This window comes from Aegilops tauschii, chromosome 1 (genome assembly GCF_002575655.3).
Source record: "Aegilops tauschii subsp. strangulata cultivar AL8/78 chromosome 1, Aet v6.0, whole genome shotgun sequence".
In the NCBI taxonomy this organism is placed as follows: domain Eukaryota; kingdom Viridiplantae; phylum Streptophyta; class Magnoliopsida; order Poales; family Poaceae; genus Aegilops; species Aegilops tauschii.
This window is the reverse complement of record NC_053035.3, coordinates 411,318,859-411,341,570: the sequence shown is the minus strand read 5'-3', so window position 1 is coordinate 411,341,570 and position 22,712 is coordinate 411,318,859. Positions and strand designations below refer to the sequence as shown.

At 49.0% G+C, this 22,712-nt stretch overlaps 1 protein-coding gene across 1 annotated transcript; it reads right to left on the bottom strand.

The window, feature by feature from the left end:
- Positions 1 to 8,780: 8,780 nt before the first annotated feature.
- On the bottom strand, positions 8,781 to 10,755 carry LOC109779982 (RING-H2 finger protein ATL78). Its single transcript, XM_020338583.3, has one exon. The coding sequence runs from the start codon at positions 10,273 to 10,275 to the stop codon at positions 9,679 to 9,681; it is 597 nt and encodes a 198-aa protein (XP_020194172.1). The 5' UTR covers positions 10,276 to 10,755; the 3' UTR covers positions 8,781 to 9,678.
- Between the last annotated feature and the right edge of the window lie 11,957 nt (positions 10,756 to 22,712).

Genomic DNA, 22,712 nt, shown 5'->3' with positions numbered 1-22,712 from the left:
CACATCGACCTTGGAACCATTCCCGACGCGCATCGTCACCTCGTCCTTTGCCAATCTCCGTTTATTCCGTAGTTCCTGCTTTGAGTTACAAATATGAGCAACCGCACCGGTATCAAATACCCAGGAGCTACTATGAGTACTGGTAAGGTACACATCAATTACTTGTATATCACATATACCTTGGGTGTTGCCGGCCTTCTTCTTGTCCGCTAAATATTTGGGGCAGTTTCGCTTCCAGTGACCACTTCCCTTGCAATAAAAGCACTCAGTCTCGGGCTTGGGTCCATTCTTTGACTTCTTCCCGGCAACTGGCTTACCGGGCGCGGCAACTCCCTTGCCGTCCTTCTTGAAGTTCTTCTTACCCTTGCCCTTCTTGAACTTAGTGGTTTTATTCACCATCAACACTTGATGTTCTTTTCTGATCTCTACCTCAGCTGATTTCAGCATTGAATATACCTCGGGAATGGTCTTTTCCATTCCCTGCATATTGTAGTTCATCACAAAGCTCTTGTAGCTTGGTGGAAGCGACTGGAGGATTCTGTCAATGACCGCGTCATCCGGGAGATTAACTCCCAGCTGAGACAAGCGGTTGTGCAACCCAGACATTCTGAGTATGTGCTCACTAACAGAACTGTTCTCCTCCATTTTACAGCTGAAGAACTTGTCGGAGACATCATATCTCTCGACCCGGGCATGAGCTTGAAAAACCAGTTTCAGCTCCTCGAACATCTCATATGCTCCATGTTTCTCAAAACGCTTTTGGAGACCCGGTTCTAAGCTGTAAAGCATGCCGCACTGAACGAGGGAGTAATCATCAGCACGTTGCTGCCAAGCGTTCATAACGTCTTGGTTCTTAGGGATTGGTGCTTCACCTAGTGGTGCTTCTAAGACATAATCTTTCTTGGCTGCTATGAGGATGATCCTCAGGTTCCGGACCCAGTCCGTATAGTTGCTGCCATCATCTTTCAGCTTGGTTTTCTCTAGGAACGCATTGAAATTGAGGACAACGTGGGCCATTTGATCTACAATACATAGTGTAAAGATTTAGACTAAGTTCATGATAATTAAGTTCATATAATCAAATTATTTAATGAACTCCCACTCAGATAGACATCCCTCTAGTCATCTAAGTGAAACATGATCCGAATTCGACTAGGCCGTGTCCGATCATCACGGGAGACGGACTAGTCAAGATCGGTGAACATCTCCATGTTGATCGTATCTTCTATACGACTCATGCTCGACCTTTCGGTCCTCCGTGTTCCGAGGCCATGTCTGTACATGCTAGGCTCGTCAAGTGAACCTAACTGTATTGCGTGTGTTCCGAGGCCATGTCTGTACATGCTAGGCTCGTCAACACCCGTTGTATTCGAACGTTAGAATCTATCACACCCGATCATCACGTGGTGCTTCGAAACAACGAACCTTCGCAACGGTGCACAGTTAGGGTGAACACTTTCTTGAAATTATTATAAGGGATCATCCTACTTGCTACCGTTGTTCTAAGCAAATAAGATGCAAAAACATGATAAACATCACATGCAATCAAATAGTGACATGATATGGCCAATATCATCATGCTCCTTTGATCTCCATCTTCGGGGCACCATGATCATCTTTGTCACCGGCATGACACCATGATCTCCACAATCATGATCTCCATCATTGTGTCTTCATGAAGTCGTCACGCCAACGATTACTTCTACTTCTATGGCTAACGCATTTAGCAACAAAGTAAAGTAATTTACATGGCGTTATTCAATGACACGCAGGTCATACAAAATAATAAAGACAACTCCTATGGCTCCTGCCGGTTGTCATACTCATCGACATGCAAGTCGTGATTCCTATTACAAGAATATGATCAATCTCATACATCACATATATCATTCATCACATCTTCTGGCCATATCACATCACATAGCACTTGCTGCAAAAACAAGTTAGACGTCCTCTAATTGTTGTTGCAAGTTTTTTACGTGGTTTGTAGGTTTCTAGCAAGAACGTTTCTTACCTACGTATGACCACAACGTGATTTGCCAATTTCTATTTACCCTTCATAAGGACCCTTTTCATCGAATCCGTTCCGACTAAAGTAGGAGAGACAGACACCCGCTAGCCACCTTATGCAACTTGTGCATGTCAGTCGGTGGAACCAGTCTCACGTAAGCGTACGTGTAAGGTCGGTCCGGGCCGCTTCATCCTACAATGCCGCCGAAACAAGAAACGACTAGTAGCGGCAAGAAGAATTGGCAAACTCAACGCCCACAACCGCTTTGTGTTCTACTCGTGCATAGTAACTACGCATAGGCCTGGCTCTGATCCCACTGTTGGTAATCGTAGCATAATTTAAAATTTTCCTACGCTCACCAAGATGCATCTATGGAGTCTACTAGCAACGAGGGGAAAGGAGTGCATCTACATACCCTTGTAGATCGCGAGCGGAAGCGTTCCAATGAACGTGGATGACGGAGTCGTACTCGCCGTGATCCAAATCACCGATGACCGAGTGCCGAACGGACGGCACCTCCGCGTTCAACACACGTACGGTGCAGAGACGTCTCCTCCTTCTTGATCCAGCAAGGGGGAAGGAGAGGTTGATGGAGATCCAGCAGCACGACGGTGTGGTGGTGGATGTAGCGGGTCTCCGCAGGGCTACGCCGAGCTTCTACGAGAGAGAGAGGTGTTGCAGGGGAGGAGGGAGGCGCCCAAGGCTGTTGTATGCTGCCCTCCCTCCCCCCCTTTATATAGGCCCCTGGGGGGGGTGCGCCAGCCCCAAGAGATGGGATCTCAAGGGGGGCGGCGGCCACAAGGGGGGGAAGGGGTTGCCTTGCCCCCCAAGGCAAGGGGGAACTCCCCCCCCCTAGGGTTCCCAACCCTAGGCGCATGGGGGGAGGCCCAAGGGGGGCGCCCCAGCCCACTAGGGGCTGGTTCCCTTCCACTTTCAGCCCACGGGGCCCTCCGGGACAGGTGGCCCCACCCGGTGGACCCCCGGGACCCTTCCGGTGGTCCCGGTACAATACCGATAACCCCCGAAACATTCCCGGTGGCCGAAACTGGACTTCCTATATATAATTCTTCACCTCCGGACCATTCCGGAACCTCTCGTGACGTCCGGGATCTCATCCGGGACTCCGAACAACTTTCGGGTTTCCGCATACATATATCTCTACAACCCTAGCGTCACCGGACCTTAAGTGTGTAGACCCTACGGGTTCGGGAGGCATGCAGACATGACCGAGACGCCTCTCCGGTCAATAACCAACAGCGGGATCTGGATACCCATGTTGGCTCCCACATGTTCCACGATGATCTCATCGGATGAACCACGGTGTCGAGGATTCAATCAATCCCGTATACAATTCCCTTTGTCAATCGGTATGTTACTTGCCCGAGATTCGATCGTCGGTATCCCAATACCTTGTTCAATCTCGTTACCGGCAAGTCTCTTTACTCGTACCGCAATGCATGATCCCGTGACTAACGCCTTAGTCACATTGAGCTCATTATGATGATGCATTACCGAGTGGGCCCAGAGATACCTCTCCGTTACATGGAGCGACAAATCCCAGTCTCGATCCGTGCCAACCCAACAGACACTTTTGGAGATACCCGTAATGCACCTTTATAGTCACCCAGTTACGTTGTGACGTTTGGCACACCCAAAGCACTCCTACGGTATCCGGGAGTTGCACGATCTCATGGTCTAAGGAAAAGATACTTGACATTGGAAAAGCTCTAGCAAACGAAACTACACGATCTTTTATGCTATGCTTAAGTTGGGTCTTGTCCATCACATCATTCTCCTAATGATGTGATCCCGTTATCAATGACATCCAATGTCCATAGTCAGGAAACCATGACTATCTGTTGATCAACGAGCTAGTCAACTAGAGGCTTACTAGGGACAGGTTGTGGTCTATGTATTCACACATGTATCACGATTTCCGGACAATACAATTATAGCATGAATAATAGACAATTACCATGAACAAAGAAATATAATAATAACCATTTATTATTGCCTCTAGGGCATATTTCCAACAATGTGTTCCTCCGGTAAACGGGAGTTGCATAATCTCATAGTCATAGGAACATGTATAAGTCATGAAGAAAGCAATAGCAACATACTAAACGATCGGGTGCTAAGCTAACGGAATGGGTCAAGTCAATCACGTCATTCTCCTAATGAGGTGATCCCGTTAATCAAATAACAACTCATGTCTATGGCTAGGAAACATAACCATCTTTGATTAACGAGCTAGTCAAGTAGAGGCATACTAGTGACACTCTGTTTGTCTATGTATTCACACATGTATTATGTTTCCGGTTAATACAATTCTAGCATGAATAATAAACATTTATCATGATATAAGGAAATAAATAATAACTTTATTATTGCCTCTAGGGCATATTTCCTTCAAAAGTAACTAAGCAAAGATCTATATGTGAAAAGCTCGTAGGCATTGGATCAGTGATGGATAATTATGTCGGATGCGATTCCTCATGCAATAGTTATAACATAGGGTGACACAGAACTAGCTCCAGTTCATCAATGTTATGTAGGCATGTATTCCGAATATAGTCATACGTGCTTATGGAGAAGAACTTGCATGACATCTTTTGTCCTACCCTCCCGTGGCAGCTGGGTCCTATTGGAAACTAAGGGATATTAAGGCCTCCTTTTAATAGAGTACCGGACCAAAGCATTAACACTTAGTGAATACATGAACTCCTCAAACTACGGTCATCACCGGGAGTGGTCCCGATTATTGTCACTTTGGGGTTGCCGGATCATAACACATAGTAGGTGACTAATGACTTGCAGAATAGGATCAAGAACTCACATATATTCATGAAAACATAATAGGTTCAAATCTGAAATCATAGCAGTCGGCCCCTAGTGACAAGCATTAAGCATAGCAAAGTCATAGCAACATCAATCTTAAAACATAATGGATACTAGGGATCAAACCCTAACAAAACTAACTCGATTACATGATAAATCTCATCCAACCCATCACCGTCCAGCAAACCTACGATGGAATTACTCACGCACGGCGGTGAGCATCATGAAATTGGTGATGGAGGAAGGTTCATGATGACGACGGTGACGGATTCCCCTCTACGGAGCCCCGAACGGACTCCAGATCAGCCCTCCCGGGAGAGATTAGGGCTTGGCGGCGGCTCCGTATCGTAAAACGCGATGAATCCTTCTATCTGTTTTTTCTCCCCGAACGTGAATATATAGAGTTGGAGTTGACGTCGGTGGAGGCTCAAGGGGCCCACGAGGCAGGGGGCGCGCCCTCCACCCTCGTGGACAGGGCGTGGGCCCCCTGGTGTTGATTCTTTCGCCAGTATGTTTTATATATTCCAAAAATATTCTCCGTGAAGTTTTAGGTCATTTCGAGAACTTTTATTTCTGCACAAAAATAACACCATGGCAATTCTGCTGAAAACAGCGTCAGTCCGGGTTAGTTCCATTCAAATCATGCAAGTTAGAGTCCAAAACAAGGGCAAAAGTGTTTGGAAAAGTAGATATGATGGTGACGTATCAGTTGTTATGCGGTTTGACCGATAAAGATCTTCGTAGAATATGTAGGAGCCAATATGAGCATCCAGGTTCCACTATTGGTTATTGACCGGAGATGTGTCTCAGTCATTTCTACATAGTTCTCGAACCCGTAGGGTCCGCACGCTTAACGTTCGATGACAATTTGTATTATGAGTCATGTGATTTGATGACCGAAGTTTTTTCGGAGTCCCGGATGAGATCACGGACATGACGAGGAGTCTCGAAATTGTCGACAGGTAGAGATCGATATATTGGAAGGCTATATTCGGACATCGGAAAGGTTCCGAGTGATTCGGGTATTTTTCGGAGTACCGGAGAGTTACGAGAATTCGCCGGGGGAAGTAGTGGGCCTTAATGGGCCATACGGGAAAGGAGAGAAGGGCCTCAAGGGGTGGCTGCGCCCCCCCATGGCAAGTCCGAATTGGACTAGGGAGGGGGCGGCGCCCCCCTCTCTTTCCTTCTCCCTCTCCTACTCCTTCCCTCTCTCCCCTCTTGGAAAAGGAAGGGGACTCCAACTAGGATTGGGAATCCTAGTTGGACTCCCCCTATAGGCGCGCCCCTCCTAGGCCAACCTCCTCCTCCTCCTCCCTCCTTTATATACGTGGCCAAGGGGGCACCCCAAAGCACAACAGACAATCTCTTAGCCGTGTGCGGTGCCCCCATCCACAGTTACATACCTCGGTCATATCGTCGTAGTGCTTAGGTGAAGCCCTGCGCCGGTAGCTTCATCATCACCGTCACCACGCCGTCGTGCTGACGGAACTCTCCCTCGGCCTCAACTGGATCAAGAGTACGAGGGACGTCATCGTGCTGAACGTGTGCTGAACACGGAGGTGACGTACGTTCGGTGCTAGGATCGGTCGGATCGTGAAGACGTACGACTACATCAACCGCATTGATGTAACGCTTCCGCTTTCGGTCTACGAGGGTATGTGGACACACTCTCCCCGCTCATAGCTATGCATCACCTAGATAGATCTTGCTTGATCGTAGGATTTTTTTTGAAATATTACGATTCCCCAACACGAGATCACATGATACATCTAGGTGGTAGTATGTGACAGAGGGAGTATGTGTTTATTTGTTGTGGGGGGGGGGGCATGGCCCCCTTTGGCCCTCACTAAGTTCCACCACTGGGCTAGGTTGTTCAATCCCAGCGCCAGGATGTCCGGCTTGATGATGAATGGGTTGTTAACGCTGGGGTCCACGAGGTCTCCATTCTCCAACACCATGTAGCCGACGACCTTCCAGTCCACAGAGCCAACGCCTACTGTGAAGTACCATGGCACGTCGTTGCTGACGGACGTTAGGTCCGGGCCCTTGTTGCCGGCAGAGGAGACGACTAGGATGCCCTTGGCCATGGTGCAGGCGCGGCGATGGTCACAGCGTCCTCGGTCCTCGTAGTACAATGGTGATGGGAAATTTTGGTGGTTGATGGAGGTGGAGATGATGTTGATGTCGTCACTCATCGTCGCCGGAAACCCTTTGAGTATGGTTGAGTAAGGGCATCCATGGCAATTACCGACCTTGTAGATTGCGAGGTGCGCATATGAAGAAGTCCCAGCGGCCTGCCCACCATGGAAGTATGAGATGTTCGCGGCATACTTGCCAATCGTGTTCGAGGACGCGTGCTTGTCGTGGCCGCTCTCATCCACAGGGCATGAGTTTTCTTCAAAGAAAGACTTGACGCGGATAATTTTGTTGTTGCAGCGGAAATAGTGGCGAAAATGTCCAAATGCACAGGCTCTGTCATGGTTTGGATAGGTCCGCGTTGTTGGATGCTCATGTGGTGGACGTGCACAAAGCACCTCCAGTTTGATTTCGGTTTGTGGGAATTGGAACAATCCTAAAAATTTGTTGACAATCGCTGGATTGCAAAAAAAAAAAAAAAAACAGAAAAAAACTAGACTGTTCGATATAGACATTTGCGGACGGTTTGGTGATTGCCCTGAGAAGACTATGTTGGCAATCGAGCAGATTGCTTGCGGCGGCCGTCTGCAACCGCAACTTTACATGATGCGTTTGCAAAAACAAAAGCAAACAGAAGGAATTTTCTCTGTTGGGTAACTAAAGCGACAGAGCTGGAATCTCGTACTACAATGCAATTGTTGTGAAGCACAGTGCAAAGTTCCGTTCCCTTTGTCAATAAGGCAACGTTTTGTTCGGTTGTGTTGTTCCTTGCGTATATCACAGGTCCCCGGAGCGAGTGGGTCAACAGGGAAGGAGGCAGCGAGTGGGTCAACAGTGATGTGCTCTTCATCGGAGGCCGTAGACATTGCCACGCACCCTTTGATTTACATTACACGAGCCGTACGGAGCAAGAGGCCCTTCCGGGTCCGGCGACGATCCTTGCCGTCGCTCCGACGCCAGGCTCGGGCCAACTTTGGCTCAGAATAATGCGCTGCATGCGAGGACCACACCGGCCTACGAGCACCGGAACGTGCGTGCCTAAATACAGCGAGTGGCATTGCGCGCATAAGAGCGGCGCGACAGTACTGGTATAGTTCTACCATGGATAGCTCCATAGAATTCGTCGGCGACGGCGACGACGTCGGGGCCGTCCTGGCGCGGTACAGCCTGGACGTGAGCGCCGGCTGCGGCGGCCGGCGCAGCACGCTGCTGGACGAGTACGAGCGGCTCGCGTTCGAGGCGCAGCTCAAGAGCGCCATCCTGCGACGGTGCTACTCCGAGCCGAGCCCGGCCAGGTTCGTACACCCGGCCGACGGCGACACGCCGGCGCCGGCACTGCCCGGGACAGAGGGAAACGGCCGGCGGGAGGACCCGGCGGCAGAAAGAAGGTCGTGGCGACTCCACGAGGCGGTGGCCCGGTGGCTCGGGTCGTTGAAGCCGGTGTTCTGCTGGCTCTGGAGCGTGCTGGAGCGGCGCCGGTGGAAGGAGCGGGACGCGCCACGAGGCCCGCCCGCCACGCTGCCACGGGTGCAATTGCTTGACTACCTATGTTAAGTTAGTTACTCCGCCGTTTTGCTTCTGAATGTTTATGGTCGCGTGCGATTTTTGTCGTCGTTGTCGCTGGATGAAATTTGTTTGATCTGTATAAATTATAAGCCTGTAACTGTAAAGAGCTCCATCATTTGCTTGTCCTAACGCGGTAACTCCTAGATGGTGCCACATATGCTCGCGTGAGGATCTTATCTTACCCGATCGAGCTAGACCGTCCAATCAACAGCATGTATACGTGATGATTCATGGTTGGGTGGTCAGATAGAGTAATCGAGCCACCAATCACGTATGTACATGTGCATATGTTGCCACGGAAGTGGCCTCCTTTTCTTCCTTTGGCCACGGAAGTGGTAACTCCTGACTCCTGAGATAGTTTTAGTCGGCAAAGGCAGAGCAGAGCGGGACGGGTGAAACTGACGGGGAACTTATTCAGCTAACCCGCGTAGCGTCCAGGTGGTTGAACTGAACGTCAGTCGTCCTCGACCCATCGGCGTCAGGGGCCACCCCCACTAGCCCGGGCGAGGATGCCTGCATCGCGTGCGCAACGGGTGACCACGACGGACGGAGCTGGCGTCCGTGCCGCTGGACGTGGCGATCGCGTGGGCGCGGTTGGCGCGACGGAGTTATCCCGGCGGTTGCGCGGCCGGATCGATCGCCGTCGCGTGCGGGCTAAGGCACGCCGTTGGGACGCACGCACGCACGTTGCTATTGCGCAGGTGGTTGGTTCGCGCGCGGATCAGCAGGTCGGCACACGGTCACGCGTCGACGTGTCGCGTCCTGGCGCCGGGCAAACGGCCGACGCTGACGCCGACGTCTGCGTCCCCGGCGCGCCGAAAAGGGGACGGGCGCCCATGCCGACGGCGGCGGCGGAAAGGGGGACACGGGGGCAAATTGATCCAGCAAAACTTTTTACTCACGGTCTGTCAGGTTGCCAGTACAGTGTTCTGCGCCGTCGAATATTTACATGTGCAGTTGAGCAATTCGATCATACTTTCCATTAGCAAGCAGCGCCTGGCATGCATGAAGCATGTCAATCGATGCCGGAAAATGGTGCCGCAAGGGCTTGGGCATCAAGAGCTGTGCTACCTTGTTGTGCTGTGTCCGGCAGGCAATGGCATGCTTTCGTTGCGCGACGGATGAACTCACACGATGACCACGGCGATCATTTCCGTGCCCACGGGCCGTTGGCTTCGGGCGGCGCCGCCGCTGCCGCCCTTGACGGGCGCGCCCTCGATGACCGGCTGCCGGCAGGTGGGGCAGGAGCCATGGGACACCAGCCAGGCGTCGACGCACCGGACGTGGAACCCGTGCGCGCACCGCGGCAGCACGCGCACCTTCTCGCCGTCCACGAACTCGCCGAGGCAGATGGCGCACACGTCGTCGATGACCTCCCCGGACCCGTACACCTCCACGGGGAGGCTCCTGAGCACGCGCCTCTTGATGCCGCTGCCTCCACGGCTGGCACTCCGGGCCGTCGCCCCGCCCTCGCCGGCGGCGGCTGCCGCGGCACCGCGGCCCACGTACCGGAGCGCGCACCGCGCCAGCGAGTTGAGCCCGATGGCGAAGAGCAGCGCGAAGAAGAGCGCGGCGAGGATGATCACCACGTTGGTGTCGAAGGGCGAGTCTGGCGCCGCCGGCGGTGCCGCGCCTCCGTCGTGTCCGTGGGCGTGGTCGCGGAGAGCAGCCAGCCCCGCGGCGGCGATGCTCGACGTCGGCGCCTCCGAATCAGGACGACCCATGGTTAAAGAAGTTGATCAGAGAGAGAGAGATGATGATGATGCCTGCCCAGCTCGATCGATCAGAGATGAGTTCGCCCGGCCGCCGTTTCAAGGTATTGGAACTGGATTGATGCCTGTGGTACCTGCTACTCGTGTCTGTCACACTCTCCTCTGGTCGTGGGGTATATATAAGAGGGCGCGGTCCCGGTGCGCACCACCGTTCTTGGGGAGCTTGCGCGGGTGTGTACTTTGAAAAAGGGCGTTTCCCTGCCAAGTTGCAGCCTGCAGCTGAGCTGCTGCAGGGATAGGGAGGGACACGCACACACGCCTTTTGGTGGCTTTGGAGCTGGAGGCAAAGCGGGGCTAGCCAAGGAAGGATCTCCTTCGCGTGGGCTTTCCTTGCGTGCATGGAACCAACGAACGAACGAACGAACCTGGGGTTGGGGGTATCTCTGGACAGCGAACTCGCCGTGCGCCGGCGAACAAACGCTGTACTGCGGTTTTAATGAGGCGAAGACGGCGTCGCAACCGCCCGTTCGTCGCTTTGAACGTTTTTTTATGGTCATTTATATGGGCGCCATGATAGCAAATTTAGTTTGCAAGTACGGCAATTTTCTGGTAAAAAATGAACCGAGGCGAACTTGTCATGCTCGCCAACTAAACTTGCCATCCTCGGCAAATATAATTTGACATAAAAAACATTCGATTTGCCATGCATACAAATCTGATGTTCGTTAGATATTTAGGTTCTAGTTTTAAATAATGGGCTTTGAACCGGTAAATGCAGCTCGGTCGGCTATCGCTTCATCAGAGAGCCTAGCGGTGCGCACACAACAAAACAGTGTAATAATAATATACATCAGTACTAAACTGCTTGCTAGACAGAAAAGAAAGAAGTAACACTTTGCAAGGGGCTAAGGTGGTTGCCGTACCCTAGCCGCCTTCTTCTCTTGCCGTCGTCAGGGCACGTCGCCGGGCAAGGCCTACATGGCGCCAGCGGGGAGGCTCGGTTCAAGGGCGGCTTATTGGGGGATGTTTTGGAGGTCTTGGAGGGTTGTTGTGGATGGAGAAGGAGATGAAGGCTCGAGTGGAGGTCTTCGTCACGCGATTTTCGGCAGCGGCCAGACGAATCTAGAGCAGTGAGCTTCTATGGTGGTCCGGCCTTGCTAGGCCACCGGAGAAGACGGCGTCAGCGCATGGACCTAGACTTGGCGTACACCAGCGTGGATAATTTGTCTCAGATTTTCTTTAGGCAATTTTCATGTTTAGTTTGGGATATTGTGGCGGCAACACTTTCCCAGTTCAGAAATAATCTCTTCCCCGCACTATCTCTATTCTGCTGGTGTGCTTATCACCGACGGAGTGCGTGTTATTTTGTGTCTCTGACGAGTCTTCCAGGATTTGGCCGCTTTAGGTTTCAGGTACATCCGTCTAGATTTAGCCGACTTTCGTGGTCTTAAGAGTTTCTACAGACCTTATCGGCGTTCTCTTCTCCAGAACCGCGAGCTTCACTGATCGTAGCCGCCGACGTTTCCTCGTTTGCATCAACAACTTCCCAGCCGCTACTTTTACAAGCTTCTGGGTTTCAATTTTTTTGTTCCCTCAAGGTAGAGGCCCAGAGGCGACACGGTACAGAAAAAAGAAGATTTCAACACCCTCAAAGCTTTCGTTATAATTTTATTTTTCTGTAGGAGTGCGTTTGTATGGTCACTTGAATCTTAGTATATGGCCTTGGGCCATTCCGGAAAAAAACAATGCATCACTACTAGCCGTGCCCAGCCTTGGTAGTAACAACTACTCCCTACACTAAGACGACGACAATTATTTTGTATCGGAGAGAGTTAAATAATTTGATGACAAGGCATTGGGTAACCCCCAAAGATCCTATCTGGTAGCGAAAGATCACGTCCCCAGCGTTAGTGGTGCGCTGACCGTGGGGCGCGACCCCATTGCATAGTAGAAATAGCACAAGTGTTCATATACGTTGTACGCGTTCCTACTGCTGTTAAAATGGAGCGCACTGAAAACCGCAACTTTTTCCTCACATTAAATATCTAAATGTCAAGATTAAAAAAAGAGATCTAAGTGTCGAAGGTACTCCCCAGTATCTCACACATATGTGTAGACTCTGGCTACAAAAGATCATCCAAGGGGCATATGTATTTTCTATTTTACCATAGCTTATATAGGTGTGTGCATGCTCTTTGTGTTTATCACACAATGTTGTTGTGGGGAACGTAAATGACCTCGATTTTTTTTTCACTATCCATGCCCAACAGTATTTTCAATAGTATCGTTGTACTAATTGTCTGCATCTGAAGATACAAAAGGGCAGGCGTTTCATCTTATTTTAAGAAGAATAAAAAACATTCCACTACAAAGAAAAAATAATATCATGTTTAGGAATTTTGATTGAAATCCGCTTTATGGGTGCTTTAGTTAGAAATATTACTTTTCTTATTTTGGTGATCTACAACGCAGAAAAGATAAGTTGGCTCTGGGAATTGTTAAATTTTGATACAGGAAACCGCCTGCAAAGAAATACTACTCTAGTCTACTACTCCCTCCGTTTCTTTTTACTCTGCATATAAGATCTGGTCAAAGTCAAATTTTATAAAGTTTGACCAATTTTGTTGGAAAAGATACCAACATCTATAATACTAAAGCTATATGGTATGAAAATTAATTTCATCATGCATCTAACAGTATTGATTTCATATTGTGAATCTTGGTATTTTTTCTATAAACTTAGTCAAAATTGTCAAAGTTTGACTTTGACCAAATCTTATATGCGGACTAAAAAAAAGGATGGAGTACTAGTCACCTGTAAGGCTGTAACCAGGTTAGATTCTTGGTGATAACATAAACAAATTTTGATTGCACGGAAATCACTTCTTCGAACTCGAGAAAAATCAACTATCGTAGTGAAAGTTCACGACTGCGAACCCTAGTGGCACAAGTGTGCGTACACATGGTACGCGTCCCTACCGTGTCGTCAACAACGGAGCAAAAGCGCGCTCTTATCTATGATACAACGAGAAAGTGCGGGTGTACGTGTCGGGCAAGTCCTCACCGTATGCTAGAGCAAAAGTGTGCGCGTTGTTTCCATGGCTACAGAAGGATCTGCCACGACATCCTACCTGGCATCGTGACTAGCATCCATCTAAATTTCCCTTTGAGTTTCTTGGTATGGTCGGCATCCATGTGGGGAGTTTATTATCGTACACTTCGTACCTCAGAGTCCTTAAGATGGGAAGTGGCTAGTGCGTGCACGGTGCACGCGCTAAAGCAAGACAGTGATAGATACTCCTTCCGTTCCTAAATATAAGTCTTTGTAGAGATTCTACTAGATGAACTACATACGAAGCAAAATGAATGAATCTATACTTAAAATGCATCTATATACATCCGTATGTGGTTTCTAGTGGAATCTCTACAAAGACTTATATTTAGGAACGGAGGAAGTAGTTAGTAGCGGTAGTGCCTGTTTATTTTATGTGCACTTTCTAGGTATCTTGCATCCAAGGTTTTGGAAGCAAGTGGGCATGGAGGTATCGGAGACTGATTGGCAGTGTCACCTCCAGCAACCGCTTTAGCCGAGTGATTAGGAAGATACTAGTAATTAGTTTTGTAAACAATTGAGAGCAGAGGGAATTTTTTAGGTTATCCGCTTCGTAAATTTGGGCCAAGCTGTTAAGAATCAGAGCGAGGAGAAAAAAAGTGCACCAAAGCAAATAGTCTGTCGCTCTCGGAGTATTAAATAGTAGCAAGTTAGTATGGAAATACTCTGAGTAGAAGTTGTTCGGGTATGCACACACTCGCTAATATCTTCCATGTCATAAAGGTGCACAAGCAAATATCTCCCCTTTGCAAATATCTTGCTCTAAACATGTCGGCTTTTTTTAAAACTGAGTCAGAACGGAGTTAGTATCTTCATGCCTCAAGTATCATCCCTTTAACAGTTTAACACCCTTGTTATTAGGCGCTTCAGAAGAAGAGTCGTTCACGCTAACCTTCTGTTAAAGTTGCACCAGCTAATGTCTTCCCTGCGCAAATATCTTGTTTTGAGTACTTAGGAGAGTTTTTTTACTTACCTTTTTAAAATAAATATCACCCTTCTAAGCTATCACACCCATTGGCCAACATATCCTAATGTATTCGACCAGTTGGTGCCGCAGGTGAATGGGGATGGTGGACATGGTTCTACCTCTATGTACTCTTTTTGTTTTTATTTACTTTGCATATTAGCTTTGAATGAAGTCAAACTTTATAAAGTTTGACCAAATCTGTAGAAAACAACATGAACATTTACAGTAACCAATTTATAAGATGTGAAAATATATGCAATGATGAACGGAGTAAATAAAAATGAAGGGAGTACATAGCAGATTGGCTTGATATATTATTATTATTGGACAATGTGATGTGTAATTAGTGTATCTCATAAGTTCCATGTACTTCTTTTTTAACCGAGTAGTTCCCTGTAATCCTTGGCACATACTCCCTCCGTCCCATAATATAAGAGCGTTTTTGACACTGGACGGAGGGAGTAAATATGTATTCTTCATCACAAGAAATCCTACAAAGGCATGGAAAATCCATGCATGACCATTGCAGCCTGGGCTGCAACCCACTAGAGGGTGGCAGGGTGGAAGGTGACAGTGGGATACTTAGGGCATGGCCAACGCTCCACTGTGGACCGCTGCCCCAACACTATACGTCACTCTCAAATGTCCAGCTAGGCTCAACCTACTGTTGTAGACTAAAGTGGGATCTTGCAGAGGAGGTAGGCTCTTGGCTGCCAAAAGTATGAGAGAGGGGGCAAAAGCAAGGGAAATGAGAGGAGCCAGCCCTGCTCGTGACTGTGAAGTACAGCAAAAAGACGATGTATATATCATACCATGGGCCTGCTGGGGCAGCTGTATGCGTTGAGTATTTGAGAAACTAAATAGTGCCCCATCCATCTTTACTTATGTGGAAAGGGTGAGGCATTAGGAAGGTGATGCCTTCATTGTACATGCCCTTATCAGTGCAGCAGTACAAAGGCTCCCAGCCCAGCCGACGTGGCAGTGGCCTCCACACATGCGTTGAGAAGCCATAAGAAAAGTGTAAGAGTTTACCATACAGCGGCGGAGAACCGGGGGGGGGGGGGGGGGGGGGGGGGGCTTCGCAGTCGTAGCAGGCGCTAGTAGTAGTATACGTATATAGGACGCGTTGCCGTAGATAATCACTCGATTAAGATTTGAAGCCCACAATTTAGTTCTGTAGCTTTACCAGGAGCCCAAAATACAGCCCGTTAGCCCATCGTGGAAGGCTTCTACCGTCTTGATTGGCCTTTTAATCTATCCGCCTAGAACGTGCGCGTCGCTTTTCATCGACCGATCGATCTGGCGCAAGTAGGGCACCTGCTGCCGCTCCAACTTTCGCAAAGCACGCCGCCGGTTATCAGCTGAGGCGCTGCGGTCGACTGCGTCAATGGCTTGCCGCTTGATCCTGCTGCAGTATCTCTCCAAGGAGTCTATAGATCACCAACTTACTTCCGTCGAAGCTAGCAGTCAGATCAAAAGGTACCCTGATGTGCTTATCCTATCGCTAATGGTGAAGTACCTTATTTTGTCCAATTAACATGTTTGTTTGGTTAATTAGCAACTTTACATGTCAGTCTGGTTAGTTAGTGACCCTGTATATAGGTCAAATTTTCCAAGTTAGATGTAGCTTTACAAAAAATTGGTCATAAGGGTGAGAAAAAAGACAACGGCAATACATATAGTATCAACTCGTTTGTTGAGCTTCATAGCTGTGAAGCTCAATTTAACGAGTAAGTACCCCATCCGTACCAACATATAAGAGGCTGTAGTGTCCACAAAGTCTTATGTTTTGATACAGAAGAAGTGTCTAACTATAGTATGGTGTGAAACAGTAGTCTAAAGCGAGTTATGCCTAACATGAAACAAAGAGAATGGTAGATGTTTCGTGCCTGTGTTGCGAGACGCCTCTTTGTAAAATTACTATGATTTTTACCTTGATACATAGACACGCAAATATCATATGTGTTCTTGAAAATGACCATAGCTTTGTTCGCCCCCTCATGTTCAAATCCTGGCTCCGCCCCTGTTAGCATACTTCCTTGTTTTTAAATGATTCAGAAGAGAGTTGCTTGAATTATCATTTTCGTAAAGATACACCTAACAAATATCGTCGTTCTAATATATCATTCCTAATGGCTAGTGGCATGCGTTTGCCGTCTTAAAAATGAACGGAGGCGAAGGACATGTTTCTTTGGATTATGCATCAGTGAATTTGTATGAGATCCCCCGTAAAAAAAGAATTTGTATGAGACAGTTTCTTATACATGTTCTATTTGTAGCATTCTTAATATATTGAATCTACCTCGATGATTCCCTTAATATCCAACTCTCTATTGCTGCTTCTTCAACAACATCACAACCAACATCATTTGAAGCATTTGAAAGCATAGCAACCGACATATCTTCCATCATGAACTTGCCCTACCAACCCGATGGCATTCCTAACCGAGAAGGAATTTAATCTCAAAGTTATAATGCCTTCGAGCTATTGCAGTTTTTTGTTCTTGCTTTCTTGGCGCCTTGGTCACCCGTAGGGATGCAAAATGCGGGTCCCGCTAGTCCCGCATAACATGGTAACTTAGTTCAAAATAAACTGACAGCTATGAACTCTCATAATGAAGGGATGGGATTCTGCAAAGCTGGATGCGGGACGGGTCGGGCGCCGCTCTGCACCCCCAGTCACCTATTATTCTCACCTTGTGGGTCCTTTTAAGTAGAAAAAAATGTGACTTCATTTTAATGGTGCAATAAGGCTCCTTAATGGTGCCATGCACCAAGGCCCAAGGGTAGATCAGCTTACGGGAAGTTGGTCCACGAGTCTGTATATCAGCTTAGGCCCGCGACCTGACAGGCGGCCTTCTCAAGGCGTATCATTAACTTGTACTACAAGACATGTACTTTAGACATCATTTATTTGGTCTACTAGCAAAAAGCCCATGCGTTGCAACAGGTAAAAATGAGAAAAATGCAAACCGGTAGGAGCTAGGGTCCTACCAGGCTTAGACCGTAGGTTGTAGGGGTGGAAGGGAGGATGGTGAGGGGTTGGGCGTGGCCGGCGGCACGACGGCGCCGTAATTGCGCGCGGAGGAGGAGATGGCGCGGGGGCGGCGGCTAGGGTTAGGTCTCCCGGCACTCTTCAGGAAGCGAGCCCATGATGAGCTTCTAATACGGAGAAACAAATCTGGCTAGCCCTCCTATAGCCAACAACCCAACTAAAAGAACGGTTATAATATTCTTCGTGCTTAATTATATTTCCAGCTACTCAGTCTAAGTAAACTATAGAAAGCAGATCAACCATATGTTCCCTTCACACGACATGAACTTACCAGCATCCAGTTGGTTGGTGCAGCATGGCTGCGTCATGTTTCCCTGCCTTCATCCCATGTGCCTGAATCAAATTGATCCAAGTCCTCCTCGTGCGTTGGTGAAAGACACACGAAGAAGGTTTCTGCCACGCCACGACACCCAGGTAAGGAGGGGAGGAATGCACACGACAGTGGATGCCAATGGTGATACCTTCGGTGTTATGTGTAGTCAGCTCAGTTGTTAGTGGGTTTGCACTCGAAAGAACATAAGAGTAGTACTGTATTGAAGACAGACTATAACGACTTGTTGTCATTACCTGAAATTTGGACCAGTAAAGATGAAGCACACTCTTCTCCTCCTTTTTTATCACCACGATTTTGATTTAAAGTCTTTTATTTTGGGCGCTGCTACGGATCAGCCGGATGATTTCTTAGAGAAATCATCCGCCCGTACGGCCGTTTGATCTTTCCCTGGCAGCCGTTGGATTCGTAGTGAAGAAACAACAAGAGTCGCTGCGGAAGCAGAGCTCTGCACGGCTTCGCAAGCAGGAGCCGCATCCCCCTCAACGGCGGTCGGCGGAGCTGGGTGTTCAGCAGCAACGGCGGCACGGTGATGCGCCATTGCAGCGCCAAAACCGGCGCGGTGGTGCTCCAACGCAGCTCCAGCGACCCGTAGCAACTCCGGCCATGCGCCATTGCAGCGCCCAAACCGGCGCGGGGGTGCTCCAACGCAGCTCCTGCGACCCGTAGCAACTCCGGCCATGTGCCATTGCAGCACCAACACCAGCACGTGGTGCTCCAACGCAGCGCCGGCGGCCCGTCGCAGCTCGGACCCTGCTTCATTGCAGCCGCAACACCGGCATGCGGTGCTCCAACGCAACCCCGACGGCCATCGGCGAAGCTCCATGGCAGCACCGGTGCCCCCCGGCGAAGCTCCATTGGCGGTGACGAGTGTTGTGACGTAGCGCGTGGCGACGACGGCGAAAGCTGAGATGCAGCACCCACGGCCATGGCCGATGCAGCGTTGCCGGCGATGGTGCTTCGATGTAGCGCGGCGGCCATGGCGGAAGCTCCCCGACGCAGTGGTCGGCAACGACAGGGGGAGCTGCGATGCAGCTTCGGCGGCCCGCATTGGCGGCGATGGGTGCTACGATGCAGTACGGTGGCCATGGCCCATGGGGAAGCTCCCCGATGCAGTGCGTGGCGACAACAGCGAAAGCTGCGATGCAGGGCGGGAGGGATGCTGTTGTGCAGCGCCGGCGGCCATGACGGAGCAACCAAATCGACAGGAATGTGCAGTTGTGGCTTCCGTGTGTGCGGATAAGACGGAGAACGTGGGTCCAGCCAGGGACGCGTGTCAATCGCTGGAGGAGGCTTGTGTCTCGTTGTTTTCAGCCGGATTAAAACAAACCTTTTCCTTTTATTTTTGGGCTGCAGAGGCGTGTTCGTACGCACAAATTGACCTCAAGTAGCGCATCATTTCGCTAATTTTTTTAAATAATACATTTTTTTATTAAATTACAGAAATAATACGCCAAAAATATTATTTTCAAAAATAATACACCGTCGGCCCGCTGCAGGCCGACTGGGCCTAATCGGCCCACAGCAGGCCGATCGGCTAGCAGCAGGCCGACTGCAGGCCCGGCTGGCACGCGGCGGCCTCTGGTTGGTCGGGCCACGTCGCGAGGGGGAGGGATTGGGCTGTCGGCGTGGGTGCGCCCCTGTCGGCCTACCGCGCGCCGATCGGCCAGCTGCTGGCCGACAGGGTGCTGCCACCTCACGCAGCTGGCCGGCCCTTGCCTTATCCTCCCCTTCCTCCCTTCTTCTCCCCTTCCTCCCTTCTTCTTCTGTTCTTTGTGTTCTTACCTTCTCCTCTCTCTACAGAAAAATGCCACCCATTTATACACCTAAATGAGCAAGATTTTCGCGATTTTGGCACCGTGAATGGATTCAACTCATTTAGGGCAGCCAAAAGAGGTCTCGGTCTACTGATGGGGTAGCTCGTGGTGGTCGTGGTGAGCATTTTGGTGGAGGTGGTGGTGGTGAAGTTGGGGCAGTGTGGTGGTGGTGAAGTTGGGGCAGTGTGGTGGAGGTGAAGCTGTTGTTCGTCGTTCTTCGTTGGAGCCGGAGCACCGGCAGTTTGGTGGCTGCCGTTCGTCGTTCTTCGTTCGCACGCACGCTTCAAGGGTATATTTCAGCCCACATTTTATTTTTCGTAGGTGCTCCGGTAGTATTTGTTAATATGTTTCGATGTGAAATAAATTAGGTGTGCGATTATTGTTATTTGCCCCGGTAGTATACATAAATATATTTAGATGTCAACTAATTAGTTGTGTAAAAATGTGTAGTTGCTCCGGTAATAATCCGTACTATATGTGGATGTCAAGTATTTAGGAGTGTAAGTATTTGTAGTAGTTCCGAAAAAAGGTCCGTAATATAGGCAGTCCAGTCAAATATATTAATCTGTCAATATTTGTAGTTGCTACGGCAAATATTCGTAATATACTTGTAGGTGTGTGAATTGTATTAGTTACTCCGTTAATATTCTGTAATATATAGCTAGGTAATATATAGACATGTCTAATATTTGTTAGTGGGGATATTAAGTTGTTGCTTAATACTTGTATTTCGTTGTTGAAAAAAAAATAGGTGAGTCGAGATGTCCGATGTAGTGAAGTTGAGATTTTACTATGGTCCTGGTACTGTCCAAACAACTGAGTTGGGAGCAGATCTGAGTGAATTTACTCACATAGAGGTGGCAATGAGCGCACCACAAACATGGTCTGTTAGTCTGTTAGTCAGTTGAAAGAATGGATTGCGGCAAGTTTAGGTCTTGATACTGAAACACACACCGTCGGTGTTCATGCATTGTGGACACGGTCAAGTTCAAAAATTTACTTTTATTTGAGGCCAATAGAGGGAGACTCCGATTGGGTGCGGTGGTTACAAGGTTGTGAACGAAGGGGGTGCAATCCTGTTGCTTTAGTGCTTCCCGTCGTGAAGGAGGTCACTGCACATGAAGGCGAGGGTGGCTACGAAGGACAGAGCAGTCAGGTAGAAGGAGGAAATGCTTATGGTTACGAACAAGGACAGAGCAGTCAGGTAGAAGGAGGAAATGCTTATGGTTATGAACCAGGGCAGAGTAGTCAGGTAGAAGGAGGAAATGCCGATGGTGATTACAATGGCGAGGTGGACGCTGACGAGGTAGATGGGCACATGCAGAACCAGATGGAAGAAGAAGACACCGATGTTGAAAGGGGTCATGCCGATGATTCTGACGAGTCAGATGAAGAAGAAAATGCAGAGGAGGTCCCGAATCCTGCATGGTGGAATCATGACTTATCATCTGCAATGACCGTGAATGCTGGACATGATTCAGCCTGGCAATATCACCAGAACAATATTGCGACGGGTGCTATGTATCCGAACAAGCAAGCCCTGAAGGATGCAATAATTAATTGGGCAATGTCCACGCAAAGGGTTTTCATAGCTCAGGTGTCCAGTCAGAAATTCTTGACAATGGTATGCAAGAACGCAGATTGTCCCGCCAGGGTGCACGGCTTTCTCCCTAAGTATGGCACAAGTTGGGTGATAAGTGACTTAGTTAATCACACTTGTCTTATTCCCTGCATCCCTCAAGATCATGCCAACCTTTCATCCACGCTTATTGCTCGATTGTTTTACGATGAGATAGTGCAGGGCAAAGCTATGGAAGTGAAGGCAGTCCAGACAAAAGTCTTCGCCAGGTTCAAGTACAGAATTTCTTATGGCAAGGCTTGGAGGGCTAAGCATGCGGCGCTTGAGAGGAGATTTGGTTCTTATTTTGATGCATATGACTCTGTTGTCCACCTCCTCCACACCCTGCAGCAGCGGAATCCAGGCACCTATATCGATATCCAAGACATGTTCATGGCAGAGTTCCCAACTGTGAGGGTGTTGCATCGTCTCTTCTTCTCTTTCGGTGTATGCATCGAAGCTTTTAGGCATTGCCGACCGGTGATATGTGTTGACGGTGCTTTTCTCACAGGCAAGTACAAGGGTCAGATCCTGACAGCCATAGGTCAAGACGGCCAAAATCAAGTCGTCCCACTGGCATTTGCTTTTGTGGAGAGTGAGAACATTGAAAGTTGGACATGGTTCTTCAGGCAGTTGAAAATATCAGTTGTGAAGGAGAAGCCCAATGTGTGCATCCTTCATGACAGGCATGCAGGTATACTCAGTGCGATAAGGACACTGACAAACCCAGGCCCTAAGGAACAAGTTCCATGGCAGGACTTGCATAGCCGTTGGTGCATGCGCCATCTGGGGGCTAATTTCTTCTCGCAGTTTAGAAATAAGAACCTGATGAATCTGTTCAAAAAACTCTGCAAGCAGAACCAGTTATGGAAGTACAATTTGATACGCGACAGACTTAATGTGTGCACGCAGAGACACGTGAGGGACAGGAAAGCTGCAAGAGATGCAGCGGTGAGGGCACATGTTGAAGCAGTAGCTGCACAGTTGGCAACAGGAACAGCGGCCGTGGAGGAGCCTGTTGGGCTATGTGACCTGCCAGGCTTTGACCCACCTGGTACTAGGAGAAGGCTCGGGAGGTCGATTAAAACCTTCAAGCAGTGGATAGAGCATGAGCCTCTGGAGAGGTGGTCTTTGCTACATGACACACATGGAGCAAGGTACGGTGTCATGACAACGAACCTCGCGGAAACATACAACTTTGTCCTTAGAGGACACCGAGCATTGCCACTTACATCCATCGTTGAGGGTATTTTCTATGGCACCGTCAAGTATTTCAGAGACAGACGTCAAATAGCAGAGCAGCATATCTTGAACAACCCAAATACACGATACTGTGAAAGAGTCACGAAGTACATGTACAACAAGATGCAAAAAGCTAGGTCACACACTGTAGTCGCCATCGGTAATCAAGAAAGAAGGTTTGAGGTCCGCTTAGCCAACAACAAATTCGGATGTGCAAATGAGTTGAGGACGCATGAGGTGAAAATTGGCAATGAAGCCTGGCCAACGTGTGAGTGCACATGCAATAAACCGAGATTGCTTCACCTAC